The sequence below is a fragment of the Camelus bactrianus genome, chromosome 2, assembly GCF_048773025.1.
Source record: "Camelus bactrianus isolate YW-2024 breed Bactrian camel chromosome 2, ASM4877302v1, whole genome shotgun sequence".
Classification (NCBI taxonomy): domain Eukaryota; kingdom Metazoa; phylum Chordata; class Mammalia; order Artiodactyla; family Camelidae; genus Camelus; species Camelus bactrianus.
The window spans coordinates 131,836,936-131,857,448 of NC_133540.1; the positions used below are offsets into that span (position 1 = coordinate 131,836,936).

The 20,513-nt window shown below is 50.5% G+C and overlaps 1 protein-coding gene across 2 annotated transcripts in view; it reads right to left on the reverse strand.

Annotated features, from left to right (window-relative positions):
• CRMP1 (collapsin response mediator protein 1) overlaps window positions 1-20,513 on the reverse strand; it is a 69,135-nt gene that overhangs the window by 6,503 nt on the left and 42,119 nt on the right. For both annotated transcript variants that reach the window (XM_074350588.1, XM_074350594.1), the window contains exons 5-11: window positions 19,880-19,941; window positions 17,896-17,976; window positions 12,875-12,943; window positions 10,779-10,899; window positions 8,375-8,531; window positions 6,717-6,858; window positions 5,866-6,036 (exon numbers count right to left, since the gene is read on the reverse strand). In XM_074350588.1, the coding sequence (XP_074206689.1) occupies window positions 5,866-6,036; window positions 6,717-6,858; window positions 8,375-8,531; window positions 10,779-10,899; window positions 12,875-12,943; window positions 17,896-17,976; window positions 19,880-19,941 (803 nt within the window). The remainder of the gene's footprint in view (window positions 1-5,865; window positions 6,037-6,716; window positions 6,859-8,374; window positions 8,532-10,778; window positions 10,900-12,874; window positions 12,944-17,895; window positions 17,977-19,879; window positions 19,942-20,513) is intronic.

Below are 20,513 nucleotides of genomic sequence, written 5' to 3' on the forward strand. Positions count from 1 at the left end.
CCGTCATGCTCATGGTGATTCTGCTATGCAGCACATCGCAGGTGGTTTCCAGGGTTTTTTCTCTCTGAAAACACCCTCTGTGGGACCGTGTAACACTCCTCTGTCTGTTCTTTCATTTGCATCATCAGACCCTCACAGTCGGGCACTTAAGGGGCTGGTGGTTTCATGGAATCTAACTAAGACGGTCTGGGCGACACGAACGTGAGTGGGGCACCCTGGAATTAGGCCGTGTGGCCACTCTGACTGTAATGGACCTTTCTGGGTCTTCTTTTAAAACCATTTTCTTTAGGATAGTTTCCTAAAACTCAATTACTGGGTCAAAGGCTACGAGCTTCTTCAAGTTGCCCATTGCCAAGTTACTTTCTGAAGACAACAGACCAATCAACATCAGTCATGGGGGACAGAAGTACTTCGTGACTTCGTGTCTATGAAATCTGCTCCAGTGCTGGGTAAGTCATTTTTAAGTTTTTCTTTTTCTTTCTTTCTTTTTATTTTTTACTAATTGGAAAGACAAAACATTTTCTTAAAAACACATTCCTTTCATCACTTCTAAAGTGAATATAATCACCAACAGCAACAGTGGTTACTTTGATTATTTAAAATGGGGTAAATTGGGATTTCGGGGTTGGCAGATACTAACCACTATATATAAAACAGATAAACAACAGGGTCCTACTGTCGGGCACAGGGAGCTATACTCAATACCTTGCAATGGCCTATAATGAAAAAAATATGAAAAGGAATATACATATGTGTGTAAGTGAATCACTAAGCTGCACACCAGAAATTAACACACTGTAAATTGCCTGTAAGTCAACTTAAAAAAAAAAAAGCAGGTCGTATATACGGTATAAATTCAAACGGTACAAAAGATACGTGGTTTTTAAAACACAGGTCTCTCATTGACCACAGACTGAGATGCTTGCCTCCAACAGACCCTCCTGGGTCCCCAGATCTTTTCTGTGTGAATAACTGTCTCACATTGCACGTGTTCCGTACAGGCTCACCCTAGTTTTTCTCCTTACCTCAAAGAATGGTCCCTGCGTTAAAAATGTTTCTGATGTTCCTTAAACCGTTTTGATTCCACAGGGACGTACTGTCATTTACTAATCCAGTTCCCAGGGGCGAACATGTGGGTCGTTGCCCTGCTTTTGCTAAAAACCACGCTGAACACACTAGTGTGTCCACACTGGCACGTGTGAACATCGTCCTAGACGAGGGGGTTGAGCCAAAGCCTAAATGGCTTTTGACTTTGACAGACTTGCCTGCCAAAAGGCGGCACTGGTTTCCATTCCCGTCAAGACCCCATGAGCTCGTCAGCCCCCACAGTCCGACCGCACCCGCGTGCCCCTGCGTCTCAGTCACCGGCTCGGGTGACAACAGCGCGATCTGCGGTGATTCGCATTTGGTTATTTATACGTGAGATCTGGTCTGTTTTTAAGTTGAAACCATTTGTATATTTCTCCTCGTGTCCCTGCGTTCTTGAGCCCTGGTCTCTTAAGTTCTCGGCTTTCTCCTCACTGGTTTCTAAGCACATGTTCAGCGTTAAGGAATTTATTCCTCTGTCCTGTTGTATCGCCAGTACGTCCCCTGACTGTCCCCTGCCTTCTGACCTCATATAAAATAATAAATATTAGTTGTTGCCATGCAGAAGGGTTTCTTTTTTTTCTGGTTTAATTTGTACATAGTGATCAAACAGACTAATCTCCTTTTTATTTTCTAAGTTTTGTGTCTTGCTAAGAAAGGTCTCCCCTCTAAAAGGATCATTTTTTAAAATGTATTTTATTCTGGTCCTTTCATAGCTTTATTTGAATCTTTGACCCATTTTGAATTTGTTTTGTGGTTAAAAGGATAGCAGAGGTCTTAGCCCTGCGAGCCCAGTGTTTGAACACAACAGGTTGAGTACCTGTCTGTCTGATTTTAACTGACTCCTTTATTGTAAATCAAACGCTCGTATGCAGTGGGCCTGCTGCCTGGCTGCTTCTCTTGTGCCAATAGCCGACTGTCTCGATGTTTGTAGCTTTATAACACAATTTAATAAATGGGCGATTAGCACTCTCCCTTAGTTTTCCACTTTGGTCAGAAATGTTCGGCTGTTCTCAGATTTTCCATCTAGAAACTCTGCTCTTTTACCTAAAAAACAAGCCCACTAAATTTTCTGAGGGGTTTACTTCCAGTCCATAGATTAAATTAGGAAGAATGGATATGTTCACTCTATTGAATCTTTTTAGCATAAAAGAACTTGCATTTATGTGTCTTTAGTTTTTATTGTTCTTAGAAACAGGATTTTGATTTCCATTCTGTTTTTCAAAGTGTTTTTTTTCCATTTTTTAAATGGGGGGACGGGGGGTTGAACCCAGAATCTCATGCCTGCTAAGCACATGCTCTGCCACTGAGCTGCACCCTCCCCACTCAAAGTGCTTTTTAATTATTTCATAGAAAAAAATTATTTCATAGAAAATTCTTTATATTAATTTGTAATCAGCCAGCAGATTCTCTTATTGTTTTTGATGGCATTTATTTGGGGTTTCAAGGCAACAATCAGATTTTCCACTAACAGCTGCTAATATTTTGCCTTAGAATCTTTGTTGCCGCTGCCTCCCAGGACCCAAGCAATTTGTTTTCAGTTTTAACACTTGCTAATCTAACACTTCCTGAGTCACCCTAAAGTGACCTTGCTTTGCAGTAATTTATAATTTTACTCAAACTCAAATGTGGGCTGTAAATGCTGAAAAGCGTTGAAGAGGCAAATCACTGACCTCCCTCCCAGTCCAAACTGACCGGCCAGGTGGGCTGAGGCCACCCAGCCCCGTCCAGCCTGTTCTCTTCTCTTCTTAGTGGGAGGACATGTTACGTGCCCCAGGGGCGCTCCCCCAGGGGAGAATCTTACCAGCCGCCGGTTATATTGCCCACAAATGTCCCATTCCATGTTCCACAACTACCTAGAGTTTTCAAAGCTAATTGTTCCCTTGCTTAAAGGTAATAGAAACAATGTAAAAATTCAAACAGTATAAAAGATCATGATTTTAAAAACTGTCTTCTCTCCCATCTGAGCCCCAGTTCCCTAGTCCCCCTCCCAGGAAGCAGTTACTATTCCTCAGTCTTTTATAAAGACAGCCTGACACTGATGAATGCATAAGCATGGTATATGTTTATGTCAAAAAATGGATGAATGTGGTCGACCCAAGCAATGGAATATTATTCAGCCATAAAAAGGAATGGATTGATACCTGCTATAGTGTGGATGAGCTCCTAAAACAAGATACCAAGTAAAAGAAGCCAGATACAAAAGCCACATACTGTGTGAACCCATTTGTATGAAATGTACAGAATAAGCAAATCCATAAAGAGACCAGATTCGTGGTTGATGGGCTGGGGGAGGAAGGAGTGGGGAGTGGCTGCTAATGACTACTGGGTTTCCTTCTGAGGGGACGAAAATGTTTGGAATGAGTACTGGTGATTGTACAACCTTCTCAATTTTAAAATGGTGAAATTCATGGCATGTGAATTACATCTCAACAAAAGAGTGTAAAAACCTAAGTTGTCTATGCCATACAATCCTGTATGTTACCTGTGCTGCGACACTTTGAAGCAAATACTTTTCACACTAAGATATGAAAGAATAAAAGTTGTGTTCTTTTTACAGAAAAGGAGATTTAAATTTTTAATCATGGATCAACGTATAGGAAATGATTTCTTTACAGTTGTTAAAAGGAAAGTAATATTTTTAAACTTAAAAAAAGTGAAATTAACCCCTAAAACCGCACTTTCCAATCCCTGTTCTGGAATACACTAGTTTCCTCACTGTGGGGATGGTACTGCTTTGAACAGAAAAGAATGGAACAGACAAAAACCAGTCGGTCTCATGGCGTCCTGAACTGTCTGTTTCTGGCTAAGAAAATCACTCAAACCTGGCTTGGCACAGAGAGGGGATACGTCCCAAGTGTAACTCACCTGGAACAATCACCTCCCACATGGGCAACCTCAGGTACCTGACTGATTATTATGGGTTGAAATATGTCCCCCAAAAAGGTCTGTTGAAGGCAACTGTATTTTGAAAGGGATCGTTGCAGATGTCGGTAGTTAAGATGAGGTCACTGGAGCAGAGTGGGCCCTAAGCCTGATGACTGGTGTCCTTATAAGAAGATGGCAAGACACAGGAAGATGGCCAGAGATTGGAATGATGCAACCACAAGCCAAGGAACGTCAAGGATGGCCAATGACACCAAAGGGCAGGAGGAAGGCATGGAACAGACCCTCCCAAGAGCCCCCGGGGGAGCACAGCCCTGCTGACGCTGATTTCAGGGCACTGGCCTCCAGAACTGCAAGAAAACACATTCCTGTCGTTTCAACCCACCAGCCTGTGGTCCTTTGTGACAGAAGCCCCAGGGAATTAATAGGCATCCTCTCTCTGTCCATTTTCTTACTTAGTAATAACAACATACCTAACTGAGCTTATTGTATTAAGTGAGATGAGGCATGGAAAAAGTAAACACAGAGTAACTACAAAGCAAGATTTGACTGGGGTTTGATAATAATTGAAACCCTGACTCCCAAGTGTGAAACGTGCATGTCCACTGATTACGTACCGAAATAATAGGAGATGAGGGGTCCGTGCATGCCCAGCTCAGCCTCTCTCCCACCACCCTGTCTCCCTAGCTGGCCAGGCACCCTCTTCCTCCCTGGACCATGATGGCCCTGAGAGCCGAGGGGCAGCTCCAGTGGCCGGACAGCAGTGGTGACGCACGCCCGCTCACCTGCACGACCTTCTCACAGGACACCTTGCTGACACCACGAGGGAGCAGCGTGCATCTCCTGTGTTCCCAGACCCCACTCCCTGTGTGCACATCACCGCATCCCTAGTAATTAAAATGGAACCGTGTGCTTCGGGGGTGGTGAGTGTGGAGAAGAGTGTATATCTTTCTCCGGGGGAGGTGACCTCAGGCTTGGTTCCTCCTGACCTGCTCCCAGGGATGGGGGTGAGGGAAGAAGGCATGTCACCAGGGAGCCCTGGTGAATTTAAGAATGACGGCTGGTTGATGAGCTGGACAGATCTCTCTGTCCCCATGCCATGGCTCTTGTGGCTAAGTGGTTCTTGTCACAATCTCATGAGGCTTCCTTGTGCCTGGGGTCCTGTCCCCATGCACATGGTCTCGCCCCTCAACAGGGACTGACCTCTGGGCTGGGAAGCGGCACCCATCGTAGGGTGATGCTCTGTGCACACACTCTGCCTCCTGGCCCACGTCCTGAAACAGACTTTGGTGAGTCAGGAACCAGGCCGTGGCCTCTGTGTCTTGTGAGTGTAGCTGTTAATCTGGTCCTTACACTACTGCTGGCCATGCAGAGCGGGTTGAAGCAAACACGCAGGGAGGGGAAGATGTCTTCTATCTCTGCATCCTTAGAGGTTTGCTGGGTGAGTGAAGAAGTCAAGGGCACGTAAGATACAAAGGGCAGAGGTAACCCACACGCACAGGCTTGAGGCCTGGATCCGGGGAGAGCGCACCCTTGGTGTGAGCTCAAACAGCACGAGGCAGTCCACCCCCCTCCTCTGCTGACGGCCAGCAGTTGGCCCCCAGCTGAAGTAGGGGGCTCCTGAGACACCAGCCCAAACCCTCTCCAGCTTGATAACTAAACTGGAGAAAGGATCTTGCACCTAATACTTCCCCTCTCTGAGCCTGCTGGCTCACTCCACGGAGTCACGAGCAGAGTCAGCTGGCTGAGAAAAAAACACATCACGCATCGGGGGAAGAGCCCCCAAGAGGGGGGGGGGATTAATAAATCGCTTTAACCAGAGGCTTCTAAAACGATCACAAAGCGAGAACCGCTTACCCATGCCAGGAGCGGTGCTGATAAACCAGGACTCACCGACTTGTGACTCTTGGCTGTGATGGTCTTCACCTTGTCAGGGTCCCAGATGACCACGTCAGCGTCCGAGCCCACGGCAATCCGCCCTTTTCTGGGGTACAGGTTAAAGATCTTGGCTGCATTGGTGCTGGTGACAGCGACAAACTGGTTCTCGTCCATTTTGCCAGTAGCCTGGAGGCAAGACCCACGGATGAGAAAAGCATCCCCTAACAGGACCAGAAGGGGCAGACAGGCACAGAGCTCAACCTGCCAACAGAGCCCCGACGAAGAGTCTGGAATTTTCTCCACTCCCTGCTGAAACCAGGCCATCCTGAGAAAGCCCCAGGGGCCTGGCCTCATCAGATCAGATCAGACATGTAATTAACTCCTCAGAGGTGTCTCGATGTTTTCACAACAGCCCCCTTGGCATCTGGTCAGTTTCACTGGGTCCCCATTTGATAGAAAATTAAAATTTTCTGTCTCAAGTCAGTGATCAGGGTGTGACCTGGGACTTCCTTATGCAGCAGGAATCCTCTGTGCCCACTGTCAACCCCAAACCTGAACACACACACACACACACAGTTTACAAAGTCATCTTTACATGGACTGAAATGTCGTTAAAACAAAACAAAACTGTCCCATCCATAAAGACTGCAGGACAGTTGTTGTATCTGCAAATGCAGAGGACATCAAAGGACTCGTGCTGTTTTCTTAAGGGTCACACGTGTGCCGTCCTGGTGCATGCTGCTTCTGCCTCAAAGAAAGAAAGGGAATTTAAGAACCAGAAGTGCATGACACGGGGCTTCAGTGGGCCTGGAGGGCGCTTCTAGGCTGTTCTTGGGGTTGGGAGCAGGGAGATGGTGCCGCCTTACCACCGCCTTGTCCCAGACCACGGTCATCCGCTCCTCTATCCCGTTGACACCCTCGGGGATGAGAGTGAAGTTGTCCTTGCCCACCGCCTTCTGGGCAGTGCTGTAGGGACAGTGTCCGCTGCCCGTGACCTGCAGGTCTCCACTGGCAAAGACAAAACAAGGTGGGATTCAGACCCGAGTTCACATGGTGGAGCAGACCCCAACCTCAGACACCAAATCAGGCTGTAAAACTCAAACCCTAAACAAGACAGGAGGGCGGAGGGCAGGGCACAGCCATCAGCACCAAGATGGGGAAGATTCAGCTCCCAGTGGGCCCTGAGCGTCATTATAGGCTCACTGCAACACAGTAGCTGCTAAGTGGCCTCCCACAGCCATCATGACAGACCCCAGGCTGACCACAAAAGGTCAAAAAGTGGGCGGTGGCCCAATTCCTGGGAATCCCAGCCCCTTCCCCAAAGTAGCTGGAATAACCCTCCCACTTTTAGCATGAGGAGTTACCGCGCCCATAAAAGCTAACAACCCGCCACCCCACGGCCTCTCCCTCTCTCAGCCTCTCTTGCCTTCCGAGGGGCCCACACGCTATGGAGTGTACACCTCTCTGAATAAATCTACCCCCGCTCTACAGCGGCTCGCTCTTGAATTCTTCCCTGCGCGAAGCCAAGGACCTTCCCTTGGTGGGGCACGTCCCAGGGACTCTCCTGGGACCTGGGACATGGCCATCCTCTTGCGCCCCACTGCCTTGCATCACAAAGAGATTCTGGGGAGAGGATTTTGGGACATCACGGGCCTTACCTAGTGACACTGGAAGGCCCTTCGGCCTTTGATATCTTGCTGAAGACTGCAAAGAGGCCCGGGCATCGGGAGGAGGTTCTGTGTGACTGTGGGCGCAGGCTGGATGCACACCCCCACCACTTCCTGGTTCCTTCTGATTAGAAGCCCCGAATTATCCTTGCCCATCAGGCAAACTCTTACTCATCCCCGGTGTCCAGACCTGATGTCACCTCCTCCATGCAGCCTTCGGAGGGTGCACCTCTGCTTCCAGAGCAGCCTGCACACCTCATCTCTGAGCCTTCTCTTGTGGCCCTAAGTGTTCTTCCCTCACGCTGGCTGACAGCAGAGAGGGGTAAAAGTGCTGTGCTCCTACTGTGTGCAGGCAGCAGAGCACAGCCCCACGGCCACCGTGAACCCCGAATCCCAGGCCTTCTACCTGAGCTGGCTCACACCCAGCTCCGCGGCGGGGGCTGCACTCGCCCCACGTTGCTGGTGAGTCAACAGAGACAGAGACACCACAGGGTAGGGGACCCGCCGGGGGCACAGCCAGCCCGTGTTGAGGGAGGACGAGGATGTTGGTCTCACATTCTTAACTCTGTGTTTCCCAATGTCCCACAGTGCCAGGCACACAGAAGGTGCTTAAATGCTGCAGTATAAATGGGAAAAAACCTAGAAAAGTGACTGGCATGGTAACTGAATGAAATAGACCCTGGGGCCCCTGAAGGCCTGCTGTAAGCAACCTGGAGCTTTGTTCCAAGTTGTCCCAGAGCAGCCAGCCCAAGGCCCCCTCACTGAGCCAGCTGCGGCTTCCTGCCCTTCAACCCCCCACCCCGCCGGCCCAGCCCGCCGGCCCAGCCCCACCACCCCGCCGGCCCACGGGCTCTCACCAGGCCAGCAGGGAGGTCAAGTAGTCAGGTGTGGTGGGGTCCGGGCTCAGGGGAGGGGAGGTCACAAAGGCCGCCGCCTTGGCCCAGTTCTTGCTCCAGTAATGGGTGCCATCGGTCCCCAGACTGGCAGCGATGGGCTCGCCAAAAACGAGGGGGCCTTGGGAGACAAACACAAACACTCATGGTTGAGAGCCCTGACACACGGAAATAGAAGATCCCAGAGGCCGGAGAATGAGACGGTCCGTCCTTCCCCCAGCTCCACCACACGCGCCCCAGTGACCCCACACCACCAGGCACTCAGCACCCCGCTGTCCCGTTCAACGACCATTTGGGTTATTGATGCTTTTAGCATTTGGAACTGACTTTTATCTCCTCTGACAGACGGTCAGCCGAAGCACAGAGACGTGACTGCTGTCTTAGTTTGGGTTCTGCTGGAGGCTGATTTTCAAATGGAAAATTGAGTGTAAGAGTTTTATTTGAGATTCCCAGAAATAACCTGGAGGGAAACTGAGGCAGTGATATAATGCAGGGAGAGAAGCCAAGGAAAGGTGACTTATCACCGAGGCAGCCACGGCCATGGGCACCTGCACCCTCGCCCCTCCCCCCGGCAGCCGCAGAGCCGTCCCGGCCCGGGGCGTGCAGCCAGCAACCCACTGCTGCGGGGGCTGCTTCCTGAGCATTCACTTTCCAGAAAGTCCAGCTTGCCTTCCAGGGAGTGGGTCAGATGTGCTTCTGCAAAAATCAAAGGCTTTAGGCAGAGTTGCAGGCTTTCCCAGCGTAACAGGGAGGAACACATCTGACCCCTTATTAGCTCTGTTCCTCTGGCTCTAACCCCGTGCTCTGTTTCCTGGGCTCAGTCGTGCTGGTTCGGCACCTCTTGTAAACGAATCTTGCCCAGAGCCTGAAATACACAGGAGAGCCCCTTCTCAAGCTCTTCCACTCATACAGAGAGAAAAAGCTGCAGAGCAGGGCAGAACATTTGTCTTGCTGGAGGCTTACAGGCACACCATGACCTGACCCATGTGATCAGCTGCAAGAACAAAGGATTCTGACACCAAGAAGTCAGCACCAACCAGCCACACCCCTTCCCCATTCTAGTATAAAAGGAGCCTGAATTCTGACTTGGAGAAGACGTTCTCCAGGACCTTAGTCCCCCATCTTCTTAGTCTGCTGACTTTCTGAATAAAATCATTATTCATTGCCCCAACACCTCGTCTTCCAATTTACTGGCCTGTCATGTGGCAAGCATTACGAGTCTGGACTCAGTAACAGCAGGAAGCAGCTCTGCAGTAGCGACAAGTCCCGAGCGGATGTGGGCCGGCAGCTCTGTGGCCCGGCCCGCGGCCACCCAGCTGGCGAGCAGGAGGCAGGCTTTGGACACCAGGAGCCTGGCTCTGGAGCCACGCCGCCCAACAGCACGCGCAGCGGCCGTGCAGCTCTGCTCGGGGCTGTCCGAGACATCAGCCACCAGCCACACGTGGCTCTTGAGTGTGAGAAATACGACCCTCTTCATTCTCAATCTGGTGGTTGTCGGGGACTGTGGGCCTCAGTCAGAAGACCTGGGGATCACACTCGGTGCCTCCCCTAAGTCTCTGGGGAACCGGCTGGTTAGAGCCTTTAAGAGCCGCTCAGCACACCAGCTGTGCCTGCGCCCCACCGTCCTCAGGAGCCCTCGGGACCCGCCAAGGACTCGGCAGGCACTTCACATCTGTGAGTGCCTCAGGTCCGTTTAGAGATGAGACAACGGAAGTTCAGAGAAGTTGAGTAGTGCACTCAAGTCTTAGAGCTGGCAGGTGACTCCCTGCCCCACCCCTCGATGTCCAGGTCGGGGCTGTCCCCAGACCCTGTGCTCTGGAAAGCACTGTCCTCCTTCCCCACCTGCAGCTGAGACTCTGTGCAGGCCCGAGGGTGGAGCCTGGGTGCAGGCACCAACCAAGGGGTCCCAGATGGGGGATCCAGGATGAAGTGCCCAGAAAGGGGACCAGAAAGAGGGCAGGTGGGATCCAGGCGCTGCTGGAGCCTGGGCTCCATCACTGGCTTGATGTGAAACCCAAGGAGAACTTGGAACTCTTCACAGATCTTTAAAATACATGGTCTCACGTGACTCACGAGGAGATAATTACCTTACAAGTAGGGAAACTGAGGCTCAGAACACTACTCACCAAGGTCACACGTGGGCACATGGCACCCCAGGAATCAAACCTAAAACTGACTGCACACCTTGTGTTCCACCCACCACCCTCAGCTCCCTCTTCAGCCTGGCCCACGGGGTTCAGGGTTCAGGCTGCTGGCAACGAGCAGGTGTCTCTGCCCTGGGCAGTGGCTCTGACAGCGAACCTGAACTCTGGACACGCCTCTTCCTCCCCCCCAGCTCCCACAGGAGCCAGGGCGCTGGGCTGTGTACCTTTCTTTCTGGCCAAGGTGATGATGTCGGCCGCGCTCCTGCTCATCACCTTGGTGATGTACACGGGGCAGTTGATCCGGCCCGCGATGGTGATGGCCCGGAACACAGCCTCGGCCTCCAGCTGCGGACACAGCAAATACACGGGTCACGGGAGGGTGGGGTGGGGGACCACCCACCCTGAGTTCCTAGGGCTCTCCCCCATCAGCCTCCTTCAATTTCCCTTAATTCAATGTGGTCAGAGGGAAATCTACTGCATCAGAAGAGGAAAACTGCAGATTTTATTTATTTTTTATTTTGGGGGAAGGAGAGGTAATTAGGTTTTTATTTCTACCACTGAGCTATACCCATCCCCCCGGTTTTAAAATTTTTATTATTATTATTTTTTAATGGAGGGACTGGGGATTGAACCCAGGACCTCGTGTGTGCTACGCACGTGCTCTACCACTGAGCTATACTCGCCCCCCAGTTAAATGTGGTGGTCAGAGGAAAGTCTACTGCATCCAAGGAGGAAAAGAGTGTAGATTTTTTTAAAAGAAAGAAAAAAATTAGACAAAATGTATTTGGCTAGAGGGTTGGAAGGCAGAATCAAGACACTTGCTTGGAAGCATGCTGCCTGCTCTGTTAGAAGGGTGAGAGGAAGGTACAGGGTTTAGCGCGCGCAGGGTCCTGGGCTCAGCCCCCAGTCCCTCCATTTAAAAAAATAAATAATAGATAAATAAATAAAAATAAAATCAAAAACCACCTTGCATGTACTGTCTTTTACAAAAAGAAGAGAGACTGACTAGGCAGAGTGGGCATCAAAAGGCCCGTAAAATGGCCCGCTGCTCATAAAACGCCTGAGGTTAGGGACTCGAGCCCGCCCTGCGCGCCCCCTCCACGCGCCACAACCAGGCGAAGCCGCCTGCTGTGGGCTCTGGTCTCTGTCCCCACTAGACCAGCACTTCCCACACAAAAGGACCAGCTAGATTTTGTTTTTAATTTCCAGTCTGATAGTGCCCCACACGTGGCCCCGCTGCCGGTGACTGACTGCACACCACACACGGGGCGGGGGCAGGGGGTCTGACCACACCCAGAAGGGTCTCCACCCTGTTTACATGCCTGGAGGCTGTGGCAAAGTCCCGGGGCTATAAAGGTTTGTAAACCCCATCTTTGGGTCTGTCCTGGTCTCATCAGGGACTAGGGACCCAGGTTGTGGGCGTGGAGCTGGTGTGTGGAGCCCGCCGGGTAAGGCGTCTGTGTGCTCGTGTGCTGTGCCCCCGTGTCTGGCACCGGCCGGCCCAGAGCGCAGGTCCGGGGATGCGGCTAATGATCTGACGGGACATCAGGAAATACTGGGCATCCCTCCTGCTCCACGCCCAGTCCGCCCGCCTGCCTTCTGCGCCCCCACACACACACTACACACACAGGTGCACACACACAGGTGCACACACACACTACACACACACACGGGTGCACGCACACACACAGGTGCACACACTACACACACAGGTGCACATACTACACACACTACACACACAGGTGCACACACTAACACACACAGGTGCACACACACTACACAGACACACACACATACAGAGGTGCACACACACACAAGTGCATGCACACACAGGTGCACACACATTAACACACACAGGTGCACACACACACTACACACACACGCACACACACACACACGCACACATGCACTCTGCCACTCCCAGTGGAATTCGTCCCTCGTCAAGTCTTAGAGCACACTGAACAGGAGGTCTGTGTGGGGGTGGCTGTCTTGATGTTGCTGTGCCTGGGACATGTGGCTCCATTTTCCTGTCATCAAATACACAAAGCCCTCAGTAAGGATTCTGCACCCTGGCGCGTCCATGGGGCCTTGGTATGAAGTGCCCGGGCCCTGCCTTTCCCGGCTCCCCTGATGGACCTGCATCCTCAGGGCTCCTGAGCCTGAGGGCAGACAGACCCCGGAGAGGGCCGCGTGTGCTGGGATGCTCATGTAGGGGGAAATGGGACAGCGACGGGGGCTCTAGCTGGGCTGTTCTAGCTGGAACAGCACTGGAGTGAGCTCTCAGCAGTGTCACAGTCATACCCAGAGGAGGTGCCTTTACCTCTTCGGGTCTGCTCAGAGCATGGCCCTCAGGACCCGTGATGCCCATCTCTAAGATCCGCTTTTGTTCCTGTAAGACAAGAACAAGTGAGTCAGTGATAATACGAGGTCACAGCAGGACAGACCGATCCTCCAACCCCGGTTAGATAGATGGGGCAGCCGAGGGGTCTAGGGGCTGGGCGGGTGATCCAGAGTGTCTTTGCTCCCTCCGCGACACCTGCCCACCTTCCCCCTCTGCAACCCTGGAGAGCCACCTCCACACCTGCTCCATTCAACCCCCCTGGGACCAGTGAGAGGAAGCAGGGTTATAAGAAATGAGCTTCAAAGACCACCCACCACTCTTCAAATTCCCAAGTTTCTGCTGCAGAGCAAGAGAGAGGGAAGACGGGTGGGACTTGGGTATCACATGGATGCGAAAATCAAACAGCCCTACACTGGGAGTCCAGCTCCAGAACTGACCATCTCTGCGACTTTGGGCGAGTTGGCCAAGCTCTGGGCCTCAATCTTCTCTCTGTCACACTAACAGCAGAGTCCACACGCCAGAATGGCTGTAACGAATCACTGAGGTGGCGGATGTGGGATGCTCACGCGATACCAGGGGGATAGTGAGAGCTCGCTAACCGTCAACCAACTCTCATCTTCTTGACTGTCGCTTCCTCTTCCTTGCACCTGTCTGTCTAGCAGGAAACCGCTACCTTTAGCTTTTCACATAAATGAAATGGTTCCCTGAGCCCATGGCCTAGATTCAATCCATTCGCTCCAAGGCTCCAAGGGGGTCCCCTCCCCAGGAGAACATTCATGTCTCCAAAATAATCTTTTCACGTTGCCCAGATGTCAGCTGTGTTGCTGCTAATTTTAACTTCTGCCGTTTCGGTAGCATCATTCTTGAACACATCCCTACGAGGAGCCCCAGGCACTATCAGCCGTGAAAAGGAATCGTAATTTCCACTGTGCGTTTATGGTTATTAAGCTTGAGTTTATTCTAAGAACGTAAGCTAGAAACGATTTCAAGATCTAACAGCTGGGGTGGATTTAAGTAAAGAATGGAATCATGTCAGCTATTGAAGACGGTGTTTACAAAGCATTTTTGTAAACTGTTTACAAAAAGATTTATGATGTGGAGACAGCCCTGTGAAAGACTGTTCAAGTGGCAGTTACTATTTCTGTCAGAAGGAAAAGAGGGAGGAGAAGCATGGAGAGAGGACGAACGATGACACAATGGGGAAAACCCGCAGCACAAAGACAAAAGCGGGCTTTGGCGTGAACGCTGCGCTGCCTCAGGCCTTCTGAAACTCCACGAAACTGACAGAAATGGTACAAAAGAACCAACGGAAACACAGCTTTGGAAGCTGGGAAGCAGATCACAACAGGTAACAGCTTTACTGGAGCTGAGAAAGCTCAATCTTAGGCTGGCAGCCAGGAAGCTACGAGGTCCCTGAGCGCTTAAGAACTCGGGGCTCCAAACTCAACCTCCCACACACTGCTGGTGGGACACAGGCTGGTACACCCTGGAAAAGTGTGTGGCAGAGACTGCGAAAACGGAATACACGCACACCCACGACCCAGGAGTCCCGCTCCCAGGAATTTACTAACGGAGATGCTCGAGGAAGCTTCACACACAACAGTCCCAAATTTGAAACTATCCAAACGTCTGTCAGCTGGAGACTAAGTTGTGGCATCGCCGACACCACTATGAGAAAGGAAAACACTATTGTTCCACGTAGCAATGGGGATGACTCTCACAGACCTAGGTTTTGTTTTTTAAATAATTTGCCCTTTATTTTCATTTATTTGGGGAGGGTGGTTAATTAGGTCTATTTATTTATTTATTTTTAGTGGAGGTACTGGGGATTGAACCCAGGACCTCGTGCATGCTAAGCACACGCTCTGTCGCTGAGCTATGCCCTCCCCAAGACCTAGTTTTGAACAAAAGAAGCCAGACGTAAAAGAGTGCATATTGTATGGTTCTGGGTTTATGAAGTTCAAAACCAAGCAAACCTAAGGTATGTGTGGAAGGCAGCTTCTAAGAGGCTCCCAGCACGCCCGCCTCTCCTTGCATACGGGCTGGACCTGGCACCGTGCTTCCAGTGATCAACACCAGGAAAGAGATGGGTGCCACCTCTGAGGTTAGGTTACAAAAAGACTCTCGCGTCCCCTCGCCCACCCTCTCTTGCTCTCTCACTTTGTCCTTTGGAGGGAAGCCAGCTGCCAGCTGCCCACATGGCAGGGGACCAAGGGAGCCACTGCCCAACAGCCAGCAAAGAACAGAAGCTGTCAGTCTGATGGCTCGCAAGGAATTGAATCCAGAAAGCCACCATCTGAGGGAGGCTGGGAAGGAATCCTGCCCTGGTCCAGCCTGACACCTTCACTGCAGCCGTGAGAGTCCCTGAGCCCAAAGACCTAGCCGAGCCACACCTGGCCCCCCAACCCACAGGCCCATGATGTAGTAAACATGTATCATTTTTTTAAGATGCTACTTTTAGGGGGTAACTTGTTACGCAGCCACGGAGAACTAATACAGATTTTGGTGTTCAGAAGTAGGGTGCTACCATAGCAACATCTTAAAAATGTGGGAATGGCTTTGGCACCAGGCAGTGGATGGAGGCTGGAAGAATTTCAAGGAGTATTAGAGAAAGCCTAACAGAGCCTGAAAGGGACAGTTAGTAGAAATACAGACTTTGAGGACATGGCTAGTGAGAACTCCAACAGAAACGAGGAGTATGTTGCTGAAAACTGGAGGAAGGGGACCTCTGCTACACAGTAGCAGAAGGCCTAACCACACAGCCATTTGCAGGGATGCAGAAATGGGGAAACACGTCAAATGAACTGGGGGGTCGAGCTGAGGGGAGTCCTCAGAAGACTGTCAAGACACTGCCTGGTTTCTTCTTGCTGCGCAGAGTGAAATGTGAGAGGGACAGAGAATTGAGGGTGTGCCCATAGAGCCTCTCAATCAAAAGTAAAGCCCCCAGGAACTCGAGTATGTACCTCTCGGCTGTCTGAACAGGAAGAAGGGGGCTTATTGGGAAGAAATCTGTAGGTGTCTTTTGTCTCATGGAGTGAACCCCAGTGAGATTCATAGGAGACCCACAAAGGTTTTGGGAGAATTATTTTAGCAAAACACAGGCAGCCTGGACTGAATGGGGCAAGACATACAAAAAGGAAGGAGGCAGTTGGACTCCACAGTACAGGAAGCGGGCTGAGAAAATGACTCAGCTTCAAGCATGTGCTGCCTTTCATGAAAAGAAAAGATGAAACCAAGAGCCCAGAGGTTGGAGCCAAGAGTCATGGAAAATTATTCTCAGGCTTCAGGTTCTAATCAAGGAACAGCCAACACTTATCCAACTGGATTTCAGAACTGCTATGGGCCAGCGAATTCTGATGCCTTCCATTTCCCCTTTTCAATAGGAATGGCAACACCGTCATTGTTGTGTGTTGAATGTCGGGGGTGAGGAGGGACAGATAACTTTCTTCTTTACTTTCACAGACCTACAGATTATAGGAACTACACCCAAGAAGCCTCATCCAGACCTAGACCTGACTTAGATGACTCCAGACTTTGATGCTGTAATGAGATGAGAGTTTGGAGGACTTTGGAAGGGGATGAATGTGTTTTGCATGTGAGAGGGTCATCAATCATTGGCAGCCAGAGGACAGACTGGCAGATAACTTCTGACCTGGCTCCCAGGGACCCTCACTTCCAGCATTCACACCCTTGTGAATCCCATCTTTTGGGGTGTGGGTTGGATTTAGTGTCCTGTTACCAAGGACCAGAATATTGCTGCATAATAGAACTGGGGCACTGTTCTTTTTCACTTGGAATTTGAAATAATTTCAATCTGACAGGAAAACTGCAAGAACACAAATAATAGGAAGTAAAGACAAGAGCTAACCTAACGGTGAAGCTTCAGAGAGCATGCATTTACCCATCATGCTGCAGTTCCACTGGGCTTTGGAACCAGATGGAAGTGCATTAACACCCTGACTCTGCTGCCCCATGTAACAGCGAGCAAGTTACTAATGTCTGAGCCTCAGCTTCCCTGTCTATAAAATAAGGATATTATACACACACACACACACACGTATACATACATATATACATCTATTCCTTAGCATCACGCCTGGCATTAATTACTTTCACTGGAAGCACCCACATCCTCTGTGTGCCTGACCTTGATGTGCGGCATATGATGTACCGAAGCCCCCACACTGGGGTGCCCCCGGGAAACCCACCCTCTTGACCTCCTCCTCTGCTTCCTCCATCTATTCAGTGAGTCCTGTAAATTGTGCCCCTTCCCCGTCACATTCTCACCTCTCCCTCCTTTCTTCATTTCCTAGGAGAATTACTAGAGTAAAACCTAGCTGGTCAACCTGACCTCATTCTGTTCTCATTAAATTCTCCACCCTCTGGTCAGAATGATCAAAATGCGTTCATGTCTCACTCTCTCTGAAACTTCTGCATGGCCACAGCCTGTTACATGTTGGACACTGAACTTCACACACTTAATCCTCACAAGGCTGCAAGGCAGGTGCTTCCACATGAGGAACAGGAGCCTTCACGGGGTGGAGTTCCTTGCCCGGTGTCAGATGGAGGAGGCTGGGCTGGAACGCCTGCTCCAAGCCTGAATTCTGTCCATTATCCCTGCTCCCAAGCCATGTAGGACGATGAGCAGCACCAGCTTTCATGTGAGTTGCCTCTGGCATCCCCAGGATGTGCAAAAACCATCTTCACTCAGATCTTTATTTGTCCCTCATGCAAATCCTCCAAAGGTCACAGGGCAGTTGTTAGCCCCATTGTATTGGTGAGAAAACTGAGATTCAACAGACAATGTGGCCTGCCAAAGGCCACACTGCAGACAGTGTGTGCATGACCCACATGTCGAGTGTCTGCCATGCCATCCAGTTCTTGGCTTGACCCTTTCTTGCCTAATCACTAGGCTGAACCATGCCTCCACCCCCTTTTCTCATACCCTTTACAAGGAGAAGCAGATCGAGCTGGAAGGAATGGAAACTCACACCACTCACCTGAGCTATCAAATCTCCATTTTCTGCATGGACCAAGATCACAGCTCCCAGCCCCTTAAGGAAGGTGAAGGCTTCGTAGAGCTAAGGAGGGATAAACCGGGATTGGGGTGAGGTAAAAATATCACAGCAGGAGCGTTTGCAAAGACCATTTTTCTGCTCCCACACGGTCATCCACCTGCCAGGTGCTCCATCCATATATCAATGGACTGTGCTGCTCAACAGGTAACCTTGGAAAGGATCTTCCCGTGCCCCCGACACCCTCCAGTTCCAAAAGCAGAAGGCTGCAGGTGGGGCACAACTGATCAAAGACACACACGGCATGATCACACCCCGCATCTCAGTGCCTATTTGTGCCTTTGGCTTTCTCTGTGGTTTTGTTTCGTTGGAGCACCTGTAGTTGCTGATGGTGACAACTGCTGCTAAGAAACTGTTTCCAATTTTATTGAAATTATGTAACTAAACCTGCTAAGCCTGTACCGTGGCCACCACATACCACAGGAGATGTATACATCTTCACAAGATTTCCAACCCATATCATTTTGTAGACCAACTGGAGTTAGGGGGACGAAGTTCTCTAACAATGCTAATACTCAGATAACATATACCCTGCCCAGTGCCTTCTTCCCACCCACAAAGTACCCGCAATTGGGTATTTCTGTCTGATGAGGACCAAGGCCTCATGCTCCCTCCGAAGAGATTCCCGAATCTCAACCTCCTCCTCCTTGCAGACAAGACAACACCCCCGCCCGGGGGATGCACTTTCAGCTGTAGACAGCAGGGGGCGGAGGCGCGCGGAGGCGTGAAGCACTTTGGAGGACCTACACCCAAAGTCTGCTCAAGTCACCTATAACCAGGGCTTCAGCGAAACACACAATTAGAATGATACAGGGGGAAATGTCAGTTCTGCTAGAGACACATGCTGTTTTTCCCCATGAAACTGAACAAACCTTCAGCCTTTTGGATGCCTTTGATGACTGCATCAAAGGTTTCCAGGGCATCCAGGGGTAAGTTACATGCTGCAACTCCAGGTGTCTGTTTTGAAAGGCAAGACATGGGATGCTTCCCCCACTGCACATCAGACCCCATGGTGATCATGAAAAGCAGCTATGAACACTTATATGGCACCAGCTGTGTCCCAGGCACTGCCCTAGACCTTTACTTGTATTAAATCATTTAATCCTCTGACAACCTCTCTGAGGCAGGTGCTGTTATGAACCTAAAGCACAGAGAGGTTAGCCAGGCTACACAGCGAACTAGGGTTTGCTGCCAAGCAGTCTGGCTCCAGAATCCATGCCCTTTGCTGCTGCACTGTCCCACCTTTGTAACAAGCGGAGGACAGGGCAATGATAACAAAACCAAATCAGGGATTCTAGTGACGTGAGAAGGCCAGGTGCCTGATAAACTGGAACTCCTGACACCTATTCCCCTGAGATCACCATCTTCCTTGGTTCTCCTCATCCACATAACAACTGTCTGCAGTTGGCAGGGCCAGAGGTGATCACCTTGTACAGATGACAAAACTGAGAAAGGAAGGGACTTGTAATTGGCCGGAGGGACAGCCAGGGCTCTCCTCCAGGACAGAGCTAAGGAAACAGTCCCCAAATTCACATGAGCCCCAGAGCTCCGCAGAGCTTTTGAGAAGTACAATTCTTGAGCCCTACCTCCAAGCATCTGTGATGGAATCTAAGGATCTGTGTTTTTAGTGAGCTGTTTAGATGAGGCTGAGGATGAGCTGAGTTTGGGAACCACACGCAGGGGACCACCTGCTTCACGCCCCCTCTAATGGCCAGAAAGGAATGCAGGTCCAGGAAGGGGTGATGACTGACACAGGTCACGAGGCAGCTGAGGGTCAGAACTAGGAATGGAACCCAGAGATCTCCCTGTCCTGCTCCGACACCTCCCCTGCCTGTGCTGCCTTGCCTACAAAGCTGGTCCATTCCTGCCCAGATGATGGGTGGGGGAACGGGGCTATGCAAGGACCTACCTGGCTATCGGACATCTGGTAGAGATCCTTATAGGCCATGTAGACTTGGAAGGAATTGACGCCTGTTTCAAGATAAAAGAGAGTAGAAAAATGCAATTAAGAAAAAAGAACATGCCTTTCCAGTAAATCGACAATCACAGTACAGAGTGGTAGCAACCAAGACAGAAGGGCATCATCAGAATTCACAGTGGGGGCACCCAAGCCAACCTGGGGGTGTGGGTGAGGGTCCAAGGAGGGCTCGAGGAAGGTCACGTGTAAGCTGAGTCTGAAAGGGAAGGAAGAGGAAGGGGTGGAGGGGAGGGGGAGCAAGGGGAAGGGAACTACCCGGGCTGAGAGGGAGGGATGTGCGTGGCATGGACATTAAGGAAGATGAAAAGACAGCAGGTGTGCAGCTACTGGGAAGTGCCTTGTGGCTGAAGCCAAAGGAGCACGTGCTTTTTAAAAAATCCCTTATATTTTTTATTATGATGAAATACACAAAGTTCACCATCATACCCATTTTAAAGCATACGGTTCAGAGGCATTCATTGCCCGTTGCACAGCCATCACTACTGTCTAGTAGAACGTATGCTTTTAAAGCAAAGGAATAACACAGACTTTTTTTGTCTCAGAAGGACTGTTCTGGAAGGTGGCT